The sequence below is a fragment of the Gobio gobio genome (genome assembly GCF_949357685.1).
Source record: "Gobio gobio genome assembly, chromosome: 23".
NCBI classification, from domain to species: Eukaryota; Metazoa; Chordata; class Actinopteri; order Cypriniformes; family Gobionidae; genus Gobio; species Gobio gobio.
In genome coordinates, this window is record NC_137119.1 from 26498149 (window position 1) to 26519343 (window position 21195).

At 39.0% G+C, this 21195-nt stretch overlaps 1 protein-coding gene across 2 annotated transcripts; it reads right to left on the reverse strand.

The window, feature by feature from the left end:
- Positions 1-1421: 1421 nt before the first annotated feature.
- Positions 1422-21077, reverse strand: lnx2a (ligand of numb-protein X 2a). Of its 2 annotated transcripts, none has more exons than XM_079805692.1 (11): positions 20933-21077; positions 17821-18347; positions 12818-13041; positions 10712-10849; positions 10415-10614; positions 8959-9327; positions 6761-6940; positions 6262-6439; positions 3122-3347; positions 2246-2404; positions 1422-1953 (listed from the first exon to the last, which is right to left on the reverse strand). In XM_079805692.1, the coding sequence occupies exons 2-11, from the start codon at positions 18222-18224 to the stop codon at positions 1818-1820; spliced, it is 2214 nt and encodes a 737-aa protein (XP_079661818.1). In that variant the 5' UTR covers positions 18225-18347; positions 20933-21077; the 3' UTR covers positions 1422-1817. The 2 variants fall into 2 exon arrangements, with proteins under 2 accessions (XP_079661818.1, XP_079661819.1); XM_079805693.1 differs by having other exon boundaries at positions 17821-18538; positions 20933-21056.
- Positions 21078-21195: the final 118 nt, after the last annotated feature.

Sequence of the window (21195 nt, forward strand, 5' to 3'; positions counted from 1 at the left end):
GGGTCATGAACATGCATGCTCAGTTTCAACACGCTGATGTGTTTTGATATATATATCTATATATATATATATATATATACAAGTACTGTTATGTTCATGGGTCAATTTGACCCGCATATTTTAATGTTCTATGGCAACTGTAGAGACCCAAAATGATGATTTCTTGGTTTTATTTTAGTTTTTACTAACCTATGAAGCTAAAAATTTGCTTTTCCCCATTTCAATACAGAAATATTTTTTTTTGTATGCTTCAAATGGTAAAAATGAGCTATTTCTTTTTTTCAATTTATCTGAAATACTATCTAACCTACATTGTTTTCTTGAAATTGTGACCTTTTCTCATTTAGGGTCATTTAACATGCATGCAAAGTCTCAACATGATACGCTGTGCAATGTGCATATATCAATTTTTATACACTCGCTGTTTGTGGGTCAATTTGACCCATATAGGACAGCTATTCAAAAGCAACTGTACAGGCACAAAATACAAAACACTTTATGTCAGAGCTCTTCAACTCTAGTACCCAAGTGCCAGTGTCTTGCTGAGATCAACAACTTCATGAAGCAGTGTTTTGAAATCGGCTATCACTGTATAAGTCGTAAAAGTAAAGTTTAAAACAAGCTATCGAAGTTTATGAACATGTAAAATATAGCATATTTTTATATTTTACATAAAATACACATTTTACAAAACCTGTTCAACTCTAAAACCTAAAGAGAATCAAAGCTAAATATCTGCGCAAATTCTGTACCAAATTTTAGGTTAATATCTTTTATCTTTTAATAATTTTAATGTGTGAAAATTATTGATATTAAAAGTTAATTGTTTGTACCTGATTGTATGTGTTTTTTCATAGTGTGATTTTTGGGGAATTGTATTGAATCCAATTGGTCAATTTGACCCGGACCATAACGAGTGTTACCAGAAAAAAACAGTGCACGAGGGTTAAATACAGCGTAAGTACAGTCACCAGAAGTAAAAACCTAAATGTACACCAGAGTTGTTTTACTTTAAGGTAAAAGCAAGACATCTAAACCACAGACCTTATTTTAGGTTTATTTTAACCTAACGTATTAAAGGTTTTTAGTATGTGTACATTGCTGTTTTTGTATTTACTTTCGTTTTTCCTGCCAGATGGTAGTTCTGGAATTTACCAGCAGGAGATAATGGGGGACATGCTTAACCAGCCAAACCTTGAACTCTTGCCCAAAGATGGTTGCAAATGCTAAAATTCTCTGAGATTGCTTCAAAGATTTTCCAAAAGCATTTTAGGAGGGCAAATATTTATCCTGCATTTTATCTCTAGAGAGCTTGGAACTTTTTAACATTAGACTTTTCTGAGATTACTATAATAAAAAGGTTGGATCAAATCTGAAAAGTGGGTTTAGAAGTCATTTTAACACATCAACTGAGGCTTAACTCCCATATCCTCACTGGGAAAGATTTATTAAACAGCTGTGCACATTCATCCATTCATACTTGCACGCATACGCTTTTGTTCGGTCTCTCTTTTACACAAACATTCACAAACGTAGATCACATTTAGAGATAACATGTATATAAAACCTCCGGTAGAGTGGACTGCTGATCGGCATGGTGAGGGGAGACCTTAAGGCTGCTCTCCAGAGGGCGGTGGCCTCATGGGCGTGGCAGGTTTTCTAAGGCCTTGTTTATTCAGCATCAAGTAAAAGCATTCAGTTATCCGAGACTCTGGCTTTGACAGTATGGTGCCTCCGTGGCAGAGAGCAGAACACATAGGACCATTAGAACACAGATATGAGTGCTGTCTGAGGTGAGGCATGGTGCCCTGGTGGGGTTAGATCAGACTTCCTGGCCAGGACACGACGGTAAGCGCCACTCTGCTCCGCTGCTCCTTCAGCATGGGCACCAGGGCGGAATGACTCATGCCAGCGGTGGACAGACAGTTTACGGCCACTATCATGTCACCACACCTGGATGGAAAACGAAGCAATGTGATCGTGTCAGTGCTCTATCAATACAATCTCAGTGGTAAACAACTGGTTCGTTTTTAATGAATAAGTTAAAAGAACTCAGAGTTCACTCTCAGTTTGAATTGGCATCCCATCCCATCAATTTAGTTCAACTTTAGTGTACATCAAAAAAAGAATCTTGAAACACCGATGGCTTGTTTTTTTTCACATTTTAATCAAGCTAATATTGAAAGTGCTGTATCATCTAGCTGTGAAGCATTAGTTCATTGTTTGTTTTGGTATGCTTGCTCACTTTAGACGGCCATCGTAGTAAGCGGGTGTTCCAAGGACGATAGTCTTGATAAAAAACGCCTGGTTGCTGTGGTTCTCCTCATAACCTCCAACAATGCTGAAGCCCCAGCTGCCAGGGTGACTTCTGCGGAGGACAATCTCATGACTGCTATGCAGGTAGCTGTGTCGAAGAACAATGTGGAAAGTATGTGAGCGTCATTAGGAAATACATTTTTCCCCCAAAAAGTCAAAAATTGCATGTCAGATTGCTTAAATACTAGGGGACCGCAGATAGAGAAACACAGAAAAACAGAAGCATGTTAGGAGGCAGAGAAATGGAGGATTTGGCACAATGAGAGGAAGGGAGAAGGGTGCCAAAGCAAAGGCTATGGATGATAAAGGACAAAAGGGAGGACAGATTGAAAAAGGAAAGAGTGAGATTGGACTGTATGACCCGAGGCTAGGCTAAAATGGGCAAGGAGCAAGTTCTCTCCGCATGTACGTTTCATCTGATAATCTGCAGCTGTTTACATCACGACACAGCCATAATCCTCATGGGTTAACACTGCATAAAGCTGCTGATCCAAAACACATCAACACTACAGTCATTTTACGTGTCCAAGTCATAAAAATAGCTGCCTTTTCTCCTTTCAAAGCTGTTTCCACTCAGATTTGGATAAGGAAAAGTAGGTGAAACGAAACCTGGCATGAAGGTAGTCCTGGCCAGATTGCATTGACTATTTTAGGGTTATTTGGATCAGCGCTCAGCAAGGTGAGGATGCTATTTTTAAGTCTCCTAGTGGAGTTCATAGAGAGTCTGAAAAACCATTTGGACTCTTCCAAAAGTACATCCACTCTTATAGCGCTGTTGTTTTATTTAACTCAAAATTAGATTTACCTGGGAAGTCCAAGCCACATCACCCATGATGGCGACCAGCTTGCGTCGTAGTCGTTTTCGTGCGGAGGGAGAAGCTCTTCGTCCAGGCTCGGTTCTTCAACTGTGCTGACCTCTAGTGCCTTCAGTTGGACAGAGCAGGACGCGGCGCTGGACTTCAGAGTGCCCACTGCCTCGCTGTGGCTCAGGTAGGTCAAATCCTGACCATTAATACTCAACAGTATATCCCCTGAGCAATGAGAGACGATAAAGACACTTAGAGACACTCCAAACAGCCACACAGAGAGTACTGCAACACGGCTGAAGTCCCTTGGAGACAGATATTTTACTTCAGTGCACTTCATCATCAGAGACACAAGCGATAAACTGTTTTCCTGTTTTCCTTTTTTTGGGGGGCCTTTTTCTCTAGAGGATAGGAAGCACCACAGCTTGATGTAATATGAATCTACAGTGTAAAACAGACATCACGACCAGTGTAGTCCGACTATTGAATTAATAACTAATGAGTTGGTTTTTTTAGGGAATCAACCACATACAGTACAGCCAGTGTAGTCTAAATTCCCAAACAAATTATTCTAATGACTCTATTCTTTTTAGTGAATCAAACACATACAACCAGTTTATTCTGAATCCTGAATGCATGACACGGTTCTTTTTAGTGATTTAAACACATACAGCACAAAGTGTAGTCTGATTCCTGAACAAATGACTCTAATTACTCTTGTTAGTAAATCAAACACAAACAGCACAGCCAGTGTAGTGTTATTCCAGAATGAATGACTCTAATTAGTCACTTCTATTAGAGAATCAAACAAATCTTGCACATCCAGTGTAGTGTTATTCCAGAATGAATGACTCTAATGAGTTACTTCTATTAGAGAATCAAACAAATCCTGCACAGCCAGTGTAGTGTGATTCTAGAATGAATGACTCTAATGTGTCACTTCTATTAGAGAATCAAACAAAGCCAGTGTAGTGTGATTCCAGAATGAATGACTCTAATGAATCACTTCTATTAGAGAATCGAACAAATCCTGCACAGCCAGTGTAGTGTGATTCTAGAATGAATGACTCTAATGTGTCACTTCTATTAGAGAATCAAACAAAGCCAGTGTAGTGTGATTCCAGAATGAATGACTCTAATGAATCACTTCTATTAGAGAATCAAACAAATCGTGCACAGCCAGTGTAGTGTGATTCCAGAATGAATGACTCTAATGAGTCACTTCTATTAGAGAATCAAACTCATACAGCACAGCCATTGTAGTGTGATTCCAGAATGAATGTCTCTAATGAATCACTTCTATTAGAGAATCAAACAAATCCTGCACATCCAGTGTAGTGTGATTCCAGAATGAATGACTCTAATGAGTCACTTCTATTAGAGAATAAAACAAAGCCAGTGTAGTGTGATTCCAGAATGAATGACTCTAATGAATCACTTCTATTAGAGAATCAAACAAATCCTGCACAGCCAGTGTAGTGTGACTCCAGAATGAATGACTCTGAGTCACTTCTATTAGAGAATCAAACTCATACAGCACAGCCATTGTAGTGTGATTCCAGAATGAATGACTTCTATTAGAGAATCAAACAAATCCTGCTAGGGCCAGTGTAGTGTGATTCTAGAATGAATGACTCTAATGAGTCACTTCTATTAGAGAATCAAACACATCCTGCACAGTAAGTGTAGTGTGATTCCAGAATGAATGACTCTAATGAGTTACTTATATTACAGAATCAAACACATATACAGCACAGCCAGGGTAGTGTGATTCCTGGACGAATGAGTCAATTATTTTTTAGTGAATCAAACAGATACAGCACAACCAGTGTATTCTGATACTGAATGATTCTAATTCAAACACATATAGTTCAACTAGTATAGTTGGTTTCCCAAAGGAATAATTATAATGAGTGAGTAACTGAAAACTTGAAGTTCAGTTGCTGACTGGTTTTTCTTAAGACAACGTGAAGTTGCTTGAATTTACCGCAAACGAACAAGAATGTTACACATATTTTATAAATATGATTTAATTAAACATTTTATTTGTTTTAGTATTGTTGTTTGATATATAATTAAGGCCAATTGTTGGATTGCATATTCTGCCTCTAAGAAGTCACTAAAATTTTTTTGTTTTAAATGTATTTATTTTAGGGATGTCCCAGTCAAATTTTTTTGTGCACCAGATCGGAAACTTGTATTTTCCTTGTGTTTGGTGCACATTTCAAGTACATTAAAGTTATTAAAAATCAATCCCGTGTATACAGGGATATGCAGCTTCAGAGTTTCTCAGGGGCAGGGGCCCAGATTTTAAAATGGGGAATTAAAAATTCCAATACAACATATTACAATGCTTATAGTTGGTACTGGTAGAATGTCTAAACGTATATATATATACCTATATATATTGTAAGCAGACTGTGTGGTCACAGTTATGAATATGGGACTACTTGTATAAACTTCTTGTATTTTAGATGTACAGTAAGCAGAATAATTGCAACAAAAAGAAAAAAAGTAGACATAAGGTTAGAAAGCATGAAGCTCACAGTGTCAGAATGCTGTAGAATGTCTGTCAGTCAAGTCCGAAGCAAGACAGAACCCATAGCAACACGTTATGGCAACAATGTCTCAGATAGTCTGACGGCAGATAAAAATAAACAGTAAATAAATGACTTTCGAGTGGTTATTTACAAAGGTGCGCATCAAATATGCTAAACGCGGAAGCTCGAACAAAGCTTTAAGCTCACTTATGGGTGCATACCACCACCAATAGACATGAAAACATAGATTCCAAATTCGACCGCACCAGACACGTGGGCGCGCCCGCCATCTTGGAACATGTCTGTGTGTCATTACTCACAATAAGAATCAATGAGGCCACAACTTTGCGCAGCTTCTGGTGTGTGAAACTGCCAAGTGGGATAACCTTTCACAGGTGCGAATGTGTTGGGTTGTGTTTTTATATGTATTCAATATTACAGGTTTTTAAACTATGGTGTTGAATCACACAATAAGGAATATCTATAAATAAAGTAAATAGGCATGTCATGTTGACGGCAGCTGCATGAACTTGCTCAAACTTGGGTCAGGATTATCTAGATGCTCATTTAAGAGAGAAAATTAGGTTTCTGTAACTCACCGCGTTTGATTCGTCCATCACGTGACAGGCAGCCATGGGGCTGGACGCTCGTCACAAAGATCGGCAGCTCTCCGCTCTTACTGCCCCGTCCCCCTGCCACAGTCATTCCCAGAGACTCGTGAGGTTCCTTCTTCACAGTGATGTGTTTCTCCTTACATGTCACACACTGGGAGAGGTCCTACAACACACGCTCATTTTTACACAAGCAGCAAAAGATAAGAAAAACGGGAAGCCCCTTTCTTAATTGACACTCTGATCGGATCTCTGTTGAGGGCTGTTCATCATCCCAACGGGATCAGCTCTACTCCAACTTCATAATTGATCTCATAATAGATCCAACCAGGAGTAATTAAGGTTGGTGTCTGAACTCATGAAAAACTGGAGGCTACCCAGATGCTTCGGAAATAGGGCTCCCTAATTACGTCTTCACAGAGCTAAAATAGATTCTGCAACACACACAGACTTGCTCTCGCGCTTGGCTGCAGGCATTTGTACTTACTCTCTGGGTGGAAGACCTGGCAAGCTGCAGACTTGGGACGGGGCTTGGGGTCGCAGTGCAGGGAAGCGGCGGGATGTGTTCATGGCTCCAAATGTCCCTGGTCAAGGTGGAGCCTGTGTGCACGGCCATAGTCTGCTTGCTGGACCGGCTAATCAGCAGATTGACTCTTTCTCCACTAGCCTAGAAGATGACAGTAGGTGGTCTGTATAAATACCTAATACTCTTACTCCAGGGGTGCCGTAATGGGGGGAGGGGTCAGGCTGATTCCAAGGGCCTTGACCAGAGTTGGGGAACAATGGGGATGATGATTTCAACCACCACCCTCTGGACACACGATAGAAACCATAGCGGCACCCCTGTATTGAAAAGACAGTCTGCTGTCTGCCAGTGCTATTCTTAATAATGCTTTAGCTGCCCTTTCTCTGTGTGATCGGGGCAGCCAGATGGGAGAAAGCAGCTCACGTAGACATAAAGATACTATCAATCACATTACCCTCTGAGCAGGGCAGCAGCGTCAGTGTCCTAATGTCCCAAACAGGCACTGAGATTTGCACAGATGACAATGGCTGTTTTATTATGAGAACATTTATTAGAGGAAACTAGATTTATATTTTCTGAAAAAAAGGTGAGCCTGTGCAAAAGTCACCGCCATGCTGGGGTGGTTGCAAGGATGATGCTATGTCGTTGGTAGGGTGTTGCTTGGTCTTTACTTACTGATCTTATCGGCCCGGTATTGGATATTTAATTGTGCATGGTAATGTTTGCATTTAGATTACAGTGTTGTTAAAACGAAAACTGTTAAAAATAAATTTCAAATAAAATATCAATATTAGATGGAAAACTTAAAACTTAAAAAACTTAAATGAAAATGGGAAATGTTGCTTTGGCAAGCTAAGTACTACAATGACTAAAATTAAAACTGAAATATAAATAAATTACATTAAATTATAATAAATTAATTTAGATACAATATATATATATATATATATATATATATATATATAAATTAATTTATTATAATTTAATATATATATACAGTATATATATTATTTACTAAAATTAAAACTGAAATAAGAATAAATTACATTAAATAAAATTATAATAAATTAATTTATATATATATATATATATATATATATATATATATATATATATATATATATATATATATATATATATATATATATATATATATATATATATATATATATATATATATATATATATATATATATATATATATAAATAAAAATAAATAAATAAATACAATAAACTTTTGAACTGAAATAAAAATAAATTATATTAAATTAAATTATAATAAATAAGTTTTATATATATTTTATATTTATATACATTCAGTTTAAATTTTAGTCATTGTAGTACTTAGATGCCAAAGCAACAGTTCTCATTTTCATTTAAGTTTTTTAAGTTTAGGTTTTTCATCTAATATTTATATTTTATTTGAAATTTATTTTAACAGTTTTAGTTTTAACAACGCTGTAATCTAAATGCAGTTAAATATATAAAAACGCATTGGTTAAATAAATAAAAATAACAAAATTAATCTAAAATTAATCTTAATATAATATTTTTTAAAATATAAATATTCAAAAACTAATATTATAACAGTATATAAATACTAAAAATAACATCTGTTGCTCACTTAATATTTAGCGTTTTTTTTTATTCTGTAATAATGCTGTGATACCTAAATTCACTTGTAGCATTTCAAATGACTGATTTTAGTTTTTAGTGTTTTATTCGTAATTTATTTAGACAGAAATATAGAATATTGTAACACTTTACAATAAGGACTCATTTGTTAACATTAGTTAATGTATTAACTAATATGAACTTACCACGAGCAATTTATTTATTACTGCATTAGTTAATCTTTGTAAATGTCAGTTAATAAACATTCAGCTGTTGTTCATTGTTTGTTCATGTTACTTCACAGTGCATTAACTAATGATAACTTTTGATTTGAATAATTCATTAGTAAATGTTGAAATTAACATTGACAAAGATTAATAAATGCCCATAAGTGCAGTTCAGTATTAATTCATGTGAACTAATGTAGTTAACTAATGAAACCTTATTGTAAAGTGTTAATGTTGTTTAATTTCATTATCAAAGCCTAGGTCTACTAGCATCCTTATCTTGACCTGAACTGCCCCACACACATGCTTTCTCTCTACCTGTATAATCTGAGCTGCCAGCTCAGGCGTGCCGTGTCTCAGGTCATGCTCGTTGACGGCCAGAACTCTGTCGTTGCTGCAAAGTCGTCCGTCTTTAGCGGCTAAGCCTCCCTCCAGCAAGTCCAGGATAAACACACCAGCTTCATCTGTACGCCGCACCAGCTTGATCCCCAGCTGCTCTGATGATTCCCGCTTGTGCAAGGTGATGCGTACGCTGGCAGGGCTGCCCTTGGGCGTAGCAGTTGCCACAGGTGGCCTGGCAGAACAGCGGCGTTCTCTCAGGACCGTCAACTGCAGAGTGGCGCTGGGACGTGCCAGTGTGGAGCGAGCGAAGTTATGGGGCACGTTACTGATGTCTACGTTGTTCACCTGCACTCGAATAGGAAGTGTAGAGAAAGATTGAATGGGTTTGACAAATGTGAGGAGCTCTATCATTCTGAGTCGGTAGCTGCGGTAGTTTTATGTGGCTTTTGATTAAATACATTTTCATCTTTTAAATTGGGTTGATAACATAACAAAATGCGGAATTCAAACAATAAATGTGGTGTTGTCAATCAAATAAATTGTGCCACCTGACAATTTATTAACCTCAGGGCATCATTCATTATTTCATTTTTTTTACATTATTACATTTTTACTTATTGATGTCTTAATTAAAGTACTCTTCTGTTCAAAGGTTTGAGGTTGATAAGATTTTTTTGAAATAAATCTCATTCTCACAAAGGCAGCATTTCTTTGATTAAAAAATACAGTAAAATGGTACTATTCTGAAATATTATATAGCTTTCAGAAATCATTCTGTTGATTCAATATGCTGATTTTCTGCTCAAGAAACATTATTATTTATGTAAAAAATGGTTGTGCTGCTTCATATTTTTGTGGAAACCGTGATATATATTTTTTCAGGATTCTCTGATGAATAGCTGTTCAAAAGAACAACATTTATTTGACAATAACACTATAAATGTCTTTCAATTTTGATCCATTTGATGCATCCTTGCTTAATACAAGTATTGATTTCTTTCAAACAAAAACAATAGTTTATGTTTGAATAAAATGTCTGAAATTTATTTAGACTCTTTAGAGACCATTTTTATTTAGACTCATAGAGACAGCCACCCTTTAAAACATTTATCTTGACAGTCTAACTAAAACATAACAATTATATAATTAATAAGAAGAAAGTTAAATTTTTCAGTCAATGCATAAAACTCAAAATGTATTTCTGGGTCAAAACGACTCAAAATGATGGAGCAAGTCACATATTTAGGCGAATATCAGTTTGAAGAATGCTGTTCTGTATCTGTGGCAAAGACTGCATCTCTTCGTAGCCATTCTGCTGCCACTATTCATTAGAGCTCTTTAGAGATTGATTAAAGTATCAGGACTGATCTGTAAATAGCAGTGAAAATGCCTTTTTTAATCAGACAGTTATTTCAGAACATAGCAGCAATACCTGAAGTATTTGGTCCCCGGCCAGCAGCCTTCCGTCTCGGGCTATAACACCGTCACGGTACACCTCCTGTATTACCACATTTATCAGGGGGGTCTCGTTTCCACCAACAATACTTATGCCCAGCTCTGTGTAGGGGTTTGCACGATGAACCTCAATAGTTGTGATTTCTCCCTCAGGTAGTGATGGAAGTTTTACACAACCTGAAGAACAAGACTTATGGGACCCAAGCAAAGATTTCAAAGTAATCTCATAGAAACAAAAGTAATTTGGTTCTAGGGTTGGATGAAATAGTCATACCTTCTTCAGCAGAAAGAGGCAAAGTTTCAACAAAGTCCCATCCGGAAGAGGCAGAACTACCAGTACGGAGAAGATGGATGCACGGGTTGCTGAGAGGACGCTTCACACGTGGAGGAGCGCATTCCAGACCATGGACACCTTTGAGAGAACGAAAGACAGCTACATTTTACAAACACTTTTTGAAAAGAATTGCGCGCAGAGCACATAAAACTGACGGAAGCAGCTCTGGTGGAGAACGGTGACTGGATCTAAAACCCTCATATCTCCGTTACTGTAAGTTACCCAAACCATGCACAAAAACCCGCAACACATGGTAGACAATGTATGCGTTTTTGCAATGAAGATTGGCTCTCTCGCATTCTATGACATAACAGACAACTAGTTCACACGGCATGTGTTTTCTGAGAATGTGGTTGTTGCGAGTCCTGAAAATGTACGGGCGTGAGTTCGGTTATAGAATGCGGTTGTCACTCTTGTAAATAACTGAAATGTTCATATTCGGAACACAAATTAATAGGGGTGTAACGATACCCTCATGCCACGATTCGGTACGTATCCTGATACTGAACTCACAATACGATATTATTGGATAAACTTAGGTAAAATGTTAACAAAAAATGTACTGTTGATTAAAATACCAAATTTGGTATTATACTGGGGGTGAAAACGAATAGCCTTGGATTTGGTGCTGGTAACCAAATGCACAGGACAATGGTGACAACAGCATAAAAATATTCATGATTCTGAAGCTGCAATGCAGAATTATTTTAGGCACTTCACTGAAAAAGTCAGGCCACTTTTTACTGGTAACACAAGACATTTGGCATTATCAGAAAGGCCCACAAATATTCCCCCATTGCATTATTCAACATTATAATAGTAGTTTAATGTAGTACTGACACTAAACCTTTTTATTTTGGGTAAACTATACACAATACATATTGTCACTATGCACGATACATATTGTTGCATTTTTGTATTGCAATATATTGTGACACAATATATTATTACACCCATACAAATTAAGATATTTTTGATGAAATCCGAGAGCTTTTTGACCCCATAGACTGCAACGCCATTACCACTTTCAAGGCCAAGAAAAGTAGTGAAGACATCATTTTAAATAGTCCATGTGACTACAGTGGTTCAACCTTAAAGGGTTAGTTCACCCAAAAATGAAAATTCTGTCATTAATTACTTACCCTCATGTCGTTCGACACCCGTAAGACCTCCGTTCATCTTCGGAACACAAATGAAGATATTTTAGTTGAAATCCGATGGCTCAGAAAGGCCTCCATTGGCACAATGCACTTTACACTCTCAAGACCCATAAAAGGTACTAAAGACGTCGTTACAAAGTCCATCTCACAACAGTGGTTCTACAATAACTTTATGAAGTTACGAGAATAGTTTTTGTGTGCAAAAAACCCCTAAATAACGACTTATATAGTGATGACCAATTTCAAAACACTGCATCATGAAGCTTCGAAGCGTTATGAATCAGCGAGTCGATTCATGATTCGGATCGCGTGTCAAACCGCCAAACTGCTGAAATCACGTGACTTTGGCGATCCAAACCGCTGAATCGACTCACTGATTCATAACGCTTCGAATCTTCATGATGCAGTGTTTTGAAATGGGTCATCACTATATAAGTCGTTATTTAGTTTTTTTTTGCGCACAAAAACTATTCTCGTCGCTTCATAAAGTTATTGTAGAACCACTGTAGTGAGATGGACTTTGTAACAACGTCTTTAGTACCTTTTATGGGTCTTGAGAGTGTAAAGTGCATTGTGCCAATGGAGGCCTTTCTGAGCCGTCGGATTTCAACTTAAATATCTTCATTTGTGTTCCGAAGATAGACGGAGGTCTTACGGGTGTCGAACGACATGAAGGTAAGTAATTAATGACAGAATTTTCATTTTTGGGTGAACTAACCCTTTAAGAACTCAAATATTGGACTGACAACCGTATTCTGCTTCTGTTTGAGCGAGGCCTTTGAGTTTTTGTAATCTCTATTAAAATCAACTGTGTGTTTAGTCAAGTGAGTGACCAAGTTGCTGATAGAGTGTTTCAAATTCTGAAAGTTATACTTAGTGTACTAACTGTCTTCTTCCGTGCTTTCTTCAAAGGCGGGGTTGTCTACGCCAGGCTCTTCTGTCCATGTAGGAGCGTTGTTGCATGCGTTGGATCCAGCAGGTGGTGATGGTGTACTCTCCTTTATTTCAGTCTGGGGGGATTTGGGGGGATTGGTCGTTGTGACCCTGTCTTCGCTTCCCTCCATCCGCGTCCGCTCCAGCTTTGTTCGCTGACTCTGTGTCCCGGGACACCTAGACCCACACACATAGACGCAAACATATAAACACAATAACCTTTAACCTGAAATATTCAGGAGTCTAGGTACACAGAGGTCTGGTGGACATGAAGTGGAAGACAAGGACCAGAAAAAGGAAGCAAATTACACAAGAAACCATGCGCTACATCCTCAGGGCGGATGCTATTCCTGAAACCTTCAGTAAAGGGAGGCCCTAACCTTGTATTCCCAAACACGGTCTAGCACAGTGTTTTATTCGTATTATTTATTATAGTATTCATTAATATTTTGATATTTTAATTTAAGTTTTAGTAATTTGTCACGCTTTAAAAATGTCTATGTAGCTTTATTTTATTTCAGGTTTAGTTTTAGCAGGCCTACTTACAGTAACTTAAAATTATAGTTAACAATATGGGATATTTCCTTGCCTTTGAGCTGGGAGGATTTCACAAACATAACTGTCATACAATTAACAGCGCTAATGAATTGCTCTACGCATCAATGAGGACAAAGACCTGTAGGATAGTATTACAAGCTGAGGTCTCGTAGCATAACAAGAAAGCGCCGGATTGTCAACAAAGCTAAGAGAAGACGGCTAATGCCGGCAATAACTCTCATCCTTCTCTTAGGAAGGTGTTAGTGCCTTGTTAAGGTTAATCTCCTTGGGTGCTTTTCCATTGAGCTATAAATAAAGCATTCCTGCAATAATTTATTGAAGTATAGGTGATCTTACAAAACTTTAAGAAATTCCACCTTTCTACTTGTTTTTACAAAAACAGACGAGTCTAGCAAAGACTTTACGCTTTTTTTCCCAACTCAACTTTGAACTATTCAACTGACGTTTGGCTTTAGTTTTTGTCCAAAGACACCATTCAATCCTATCTTTTACCCCAGAACTAATTCCCAAATTTATACCACTCTCTCAAAACACACAGTCCTGCCAACTCAAAATACCATGCTGGACTCTATAACTCACCATAGCTCTGGGTTCCCCTTGGCAGTCTCACAGAAGAAGTGGTTGAAAAGGTTTCTAGAGTTGAAGTTTCCCAGCATGGCTGAAGAGAATATGAAATTACTGCTGTCCAGTGCACTACACAGGACCGACTAATCTCCCATCACATGACGAAGGGGCAAATAATCCCCAGATAGGAAGTCAGATCAGCCCCAGTAGGCTCCACTCACAAGAAAGTCACTGGAGCCTTTGTCTGTTAAGCATCGTCGTCTAACTCTAACAGATACCCGAGTACGATATTAGTTCTGACTCAAAAGCCCCGGCAGACATGTGCTTGTGCTCAAGTTGAACTGTTTATTAAAATGTGTTCTGCATTTTCAGGTTTACAACTTGTAACACCACAATGGTGTATAGGTAATACTCATATGTGAGTAGTACATCCCTATATTGGGAATTAACATTCTAACATACATCGCAAACAAACTAGTACTACCACTATACGATTAATAATTTTTATTTATCTGAATTTGAGCTGGTGAAGTCTTAAGGTGCAGTACCCTTTTCATTCCTCTGACTTCCATACATTCACATGTGAATGCAGGAGACCGGAAACGCAAGCTTGTGAGAATTTTGCTGCATTCCAAAATTCAAGTTTGGTGAACTAGAACCTGCAAATTTATCTTGCATGAAAATGTGTGACCAAGATTGATTCATTAATAGCATGACCTTTTAGCTGATTTAAAAAAATGCAAACTTTAAAGCTTTCCAGAGTTGCAGGAAAATTGATTCGATTGTATATTTTCACATTTTTTATTTGTTATATGTTGAATTAGTTTTGTTATTTTAAAGGTGCCATTTCTGAAGAAACTTTGCAGGCTGGTATGACCACCCCTTATGCATCAAACAGACAGACTGTCAAAATCAGATCTTCACTCTTATCTTATTCCCTGCAATTTCCTGAAGTCAGGGTGCATGTTTTTTTACCAGTCTGCCTGAAAACAAATTTGTGTTTGCAGGCTAGTCCAATGAATGCTTCTGAAGAAGACCTGAAGAACTTAACGTGAGCCTTAATGTGACTTAAAGGGGGGGTGAAACACTCAGTTTCAGTCAATCTCATGTCAATCTTGAGTACCTATAGAGTAGTATTGCATCCTTCATATCTCCGAAAAGTCTTTAGTTTTATTATATTTAGAAAAGAAAGATCCGCTGTACCGAGTCTTTCTGAAAAAAACGAGCGGCCGGAGGCGTATCGCGTGGGCGGGGCTAAAGAGTCACGAGCGCATGCAGCTATTGCGTTGAGAGCGTCTGAAAGCTATGACATCCTTAAACGTGAGGAAAAAAACGTTATCCTAAATAAACCATGGAGATCAATCAGATTCAGCCATACATATGATCCAGAATCAGATCTAGAGGCTGAAACTGAACAGGAGAAGCAGCAACGACGACTACAGCAGGACGTCTCAATGGTATGTACTGTAACTGTAACTTACAACATTTGTGTGTGTTTACTCATGGTTTATGAGGATATAATTGGGTTTATGGACTATGGTATGTGATTTAATGTTAGCAGTAGCAAGCGTAACGGTTTTGCACGTCAGACTAGTGCGTGTTTACATAGAAAAACAATGGAATAGTAGCGCATTTGAATGAACGAGTCGATAGCTAACAACACAAAGACATTTGAAGCAGTTTTACTCACTGCCTGCTTACTACACACGAGTCACGACCGTGAACCTTAATCGCCGGGACTGCTCCATCTTTCAGCATTAGACGAGCTACAAATCCGGCGTCAAACTGGGCCTTGTTTATAAAACAATCGTCGCCGAAATGCAGGGAACAAACAAAACACTTGCACAACTCCGTTGCTGCTCCGGAAAAACAAACTCCATCCACTGTCCCATTAACGCTGGGTTCTTTGGAAAGCTGTACAGGGTTGTCTTGCCCTGACAACCAAAAACACACATCTTTGGTGACAATGTTGATGTCGCGATGTCCTGTGACTGCAGCGCAGCTGAGCAAAGCGCTTTGATGGGCGTACTGCTTTCGCTCTCTCGCTCTGGTCTACGGGTGCGCGCGCGCCCTTCCGGGAGAAGTGCCCTTAGGACCCGTATAAGGAAATTCCGCCCCATTTGACGTATACTCGAAAAAAACTTTCCGAAACTTTTAACAGTGTAAAAAGCTCAGTATGCATGAAACAGCATTTCACCCCCCCTTTAAGGACATCAATATTAAAGGGTAACTAAACCCCTGCTCAGAGCTTAACTCCACCCACTGGCAATTTTCAAAAAATGCTGGAAAAGTGGGCAGAGCCCGGCGGACACAGAGGGGACGAACCGAGGGCGGGGCTGAGCGGAGGGCGTGCACCTGAGACCCGCAGTGACGGATTGATTGACAGCTGTCTGACTCGCGAGTCGCAAAGATGGAGAATGACTGGAGTGACGCCAGATTTGCAACAGAGCGGTCATTTCTCCTACCTTCACCTGAAGTGGAGGAGGGTGGATTGTCTGTTACAGACACAAACCCGGAGCCTCATCAATGCGAGCCGCTGCTCAAACTGCGTTAACTCTGCAGACGATGCTAGTGAAGCAGTCGCGCAAGAGAACTGACCTAATCTATCTGCGTCCGCGGCAACCACTTGCGTGTCAGGGTTTGAAAACGCGTCTCATGTATGAAAATTATCTGTACACATGACGGGCGGCAATAATATCGCAAGAAAAGCCTGACGTGTACTGACAACTGCATTATTTAACCGCATTTTCTTCAATACAATGTTAAAGCAAGTGTCAAGTGAGTTTCATTCATAATTTTTCTACTTCATGTAACATGACAGTTCCTACTGGAGTGAAGCCGTTCTCATCATGTGATTGGGGGAAACATTTCTGAGGGCGTGGTGAGCTCGTGCCAGGGGCGCGGATAGTGAGCCGTTGGAGGTACCATCCTACGTCACGATGTACCACAACGTCCAATAGGAAAATTCAACTGCAGTAGCCACCGTTCAACCTTAGGAGGGCAGCACTTTGGCGGTTTTACACCATATTTTATAGAATTAAAACACTTTATACTCAAATGTCAAAACATTTACTCGTATCAATGAACAGCATTAATAAAGCCCCAGTATTACAGATCATTAACTAAAAAAAGTTGGTTTAGGGTTTAGTTACTCTTTAAAGTTTTATGGCTTATATCTGCACTGTAAAATAAAAGTTGCTGCCTTTTTTAAGTACAAGCATCTTGGATGCTTAGGTCATTGAAACTTCGCAGCTGCTCAGCCACGGAAACCCATTCCATGAAGCTCTCTACGCACTGTTCTTGAGCCAATCTGAAGGCCACACGAAGTTGAGGTCTGTAGCTGTTGAATCGTGAAAGTTAACGACTTCTGCACATTGTGCACCTCAGCATGCGCTGACCCCGCTCTGTGATTTTACGTGTTGCTGTTGTTCCCAATTGCTTCCACTTTGTTATAATACCACTATCAGTTGACCGTAGAATATTTAGTAGTCAGGAAATTTCACAAATGGACTTATTGCACAGGTGGCAACCTATCATGGTACCACGCTTGAATTCACTGAGCTCCTGAGAGCGACTCATAATTTTTCACAAATGTTTGTAGAATGATTTTATGCACTTGATTTTATACACCTGTGGCCATGGAAGCGATTGGAACACTTGAATTCAATGATTTGGAGAGCTGTCCCAATACTTTCGGCAATATGACAAAGTTACTACAGATAAATATGACCACTTTTTTTACTGATGAAATGCCCCTGATTTCAACAGGTTTTGCATTTAAGATGAAATATTTGAATTTGAATATTTTTGCATAAGCAAGTGTGAGTATCTTACCTGTGTTTGAGATGTGCCTCCAGGTCGCAGCGTGGCATGCTGAGAGAACAGGAGAGTGTGAGCGGACAGGTGATCGACAACTTATCCAGTAGCTTGTGCACCAGAATGCTAGAGCGCCGGCAGACCTGGAGTTGCAGATGCGCACGGTCCAGCGGACAAAAGTCCCGTTCCTGCAGGAAGCTGCGCAGGCAGCGGGCACAGAAGGTGTGGCCGCATGGTGTATCCAGGGGCTGAACTAGCGGCTGAAGGCAGATGTGGCACACCAAATCATCGTCCACTTCCAAACGATAGTTATAAAGGTGGTTCTCCCAGGCGCGGTGAATCTGTCCACATTCAGAGCAAAGGGCCTCCAGAAGAGCTTCGCTCACCATACCCGGGTCCACTCCCTCTCCCAGACTGCCCATTGCGCTCGGCTTCGGCTATGCACACACACACTCAGGTTATGGGGGCGTCCGTCCCATGGGCGTCAGAGGCTGTGTGACTCCGGCAGGGGACGGCCACCCCCTGGTAGACGGTGTGACATCACTCTGAAGGGACGCAGAGAAGAAGTGAGGTAACTGTTGTGAATGAGAGAAAGTGTTTGTGTGTGTGCCATGTGTTGGGAGGATGAGATTATGTTGCAGAGCAGTGTGGGTTTACTCCTGCACATTAATCTGACAGTGTAATCTCTTGCTCTCTCGCCCGGAGCAATCTTTCAATCCCGCAGAGAGAGAATTATCTAGGATTGCAGCAGGGAGCACAGAGTCGAGAGGTTTTGGTGTGAAAGAGAGAAGAGGATGGGCAAGAGAAGAAGACAAAAAAGACACTGTATAAGATAACATTGTTCATACCAGGGTGGAGGGGTGGATGCAAACTCCTTCAAGTTATTAAATACAAATATTAATCAAAATCTACTAGATTATAATTAAAATCATGTTTCTAATTTGGATACATTTCAAATTTAAAAGAAAGGTTCACATTCTGTCTATATTGACTCACCATCATGTCATTCCAAACCTGTTTGAATACTTTTTCATATTATCAATATGAGTTTCGCAGTCATTATTCGCAGAAAATCTTGATATCCACCTTAGCTCGAAGAAATAAAGTCATACAGGTGTGGAAAAACAAAAACACATGAGGGTGACTAAATATGAAAAATCTGGGCTCCATGGAAAAGTTTAAAGAAAAACAGTATAAAAATTGAACAAATAAATATATTAAACTAAACAATAAATAAATAAATAAATAACAATTTACAGTACTATAGTGAGTAGAAAAAAATTATAAAACTAAATATTTTTTCATATATTGTACACATTTATATATTTTTTGCACTGTAAATTCGTTTTTTTTTATACAAAAAACTAATATTTGGATACATTACAATTTTTAATGTTTTAGAAATACGTCTCTTATGCTCACCACGGCTGCATTTATTGAATCAAAAATGCAGTAAAAACAGTAATATTGTGAAATATTATTACAATTTAAAATAAAAGTATAATTTATTCCTGTAATGGCAGAGCTGAATTTCAGCATCATGACTCCAGTCTTCAGTGTCACACAGCAGCAAAAACTGTTTTCAACATTGATAATAATAATAAGAAGAAATGTTTCTTGAGCAGCAAATCAGAATGATTTCTGAGGGATAATGAAGACAAGAGTAATGATGTGGAAAATTCAGCTTTTACCTCACAGACATAAATTACATTTTAAAATATATTCAAATAGAAAACAGTTCTTTTAATTTGTAATAATATTTTGTTCTGTTTGACTGTATTTTTGATTAAATAAATGCAGCCCTAGTGATCATAAGAGACATCTTTCAAAATCACGAAATAAAATTTGACAGTTACTGTACGTGAACGGGGGAATTTGGGGTCCGTGGCATCTAAAAGATTGCAAACCCCTGAATTACACCTTTTATAATTTCAGGCCCTCCAACAGCAGGGGGCAATCTATTGGGCCAACAATAACTACAACCTCCGCCTGTATTCACAGCATCCGACAGCTGTGCATCCATGACCAGCCCCACGCTTGGTCTGTCAACAGCATCTCTGTGACTACCTGCCTCTGTTTTTATCTTGCAGCTGGACATGAATAAATCATGAGGACACAAGGCTCCTCTGTTCCCACTACAAAGCCCTGTCAACATCTCATCAGACACACATACCCATGCTCGCTCGTCCAGCGCACTGTAATGTTTTAACATGGAAAGTCTGATCTAAACGAAGCAGCTTGTACTTAAACCTCATCCCTTGATAGCATGATGTGGGACTTCATTACATAAGGCTGAATGGCCTTTGGGCAGCTGCCATTAGTGTTGCTTTTCTATGTTGATTCTCTGATGACTTTTAATCACAAGGGAGTGTTTAGATATTGACCGCAAGGGCTGTTCAAGGCCACTCACTTGTTGTATCCTTGTATCTTTAGCTGCTTGTCACATTTGTCTGTGTTCTCACTTGCAAAATGGCACATTCATGCTTATCTGGCTGTCTGGCGGATGAAGAATTAAATGTTTGTTCAGCTGAACTGACATAAAACAATAGAATTAATGCCTGATCTTTGAACATCTACCAAGGAAGCAAGCAATATCTGACATTTTCCATGTGTGATATGCACATCTCTAAAGTCTTTATTTATTGAGCAAACGGCTTTCAACAGCAATGACATATTTCCATTCTGCAGTCCAGACCTATCCACAAACCACCATTTTTGACAAGCATCACACGCTGGTGTTCCAAATCAATACATTGACCTTAATTTTCAGAAAGGTTGTACATTTACAAACAGGTAGGCAACAAAAATAAATAAATGGAGGGAGGGGGAGGAGAAATAACGGCGCTTTCTCTGCTGAATTAAAACGTCTGTGGATGCCACCTGCATGAATTGTCTCGTTAATAAGGCGTATCCAATCCGGATCTATAACACATACAAATGTCGATATCTCATTATTTCTGGTACAGAGCGGCTCGCTGTAAATTTTTCGTTTACTGTCTCTCTCTCTCTCTCTCTCTCTCTCTCTCTGTCTGTGCCATCGCCTGTACAATGGACGACAGTGGCATCTTACAAAATACGTGTAGTAATAAAGGATACGCGAGTGATAATATGAGTATTTGAATAACATTACCTATTCGCGTTCCCCTTGGATGGTGTGAACTCTGGCCCCGAGAGGGGAGAATCATGGAGCTCAATCACATCCACCGCAGCTTGCCCGAGCCGCATCCGCACGTCAAAACACCCCCGTATCTGTCTTGTAGCGATGTCCGATTCGTGAACAAATGATTCTTTTGAGTCGGCTCTTTTGAACAAATCAGTTGAACCGGTTCATAAAACTGGTCTGACCCATAGGCTCTGAACACGTACTGGACTGAAACTATCCGAGCGGCTCCC

Bases quoted from the DNA above. Each gene is read 5' to 3' on its own strand.
- lnx2a (XM_079805692.1), bottom strand. From the start codon at position 18,224: ATGGGCAGTCTGGGAGAGGGAGTGGACCCGGGTATGGTGAGCGAAGCT. The intron at 10,850-12,817 runs GTTAGTACACTA...GTTCTCTCAAAG, and splicing joins AGAAAGCACGGAAGAAGACA to GTGTCCATGGTCTGGAATGC. The intron at 6,941-8,958 runs GTAGAGAGAAAG...GTCATCTTCTAG, and splicing joins TGGCAGCTCAGATTATACAG to GCTAGTGGAGAAAGAGTCAA.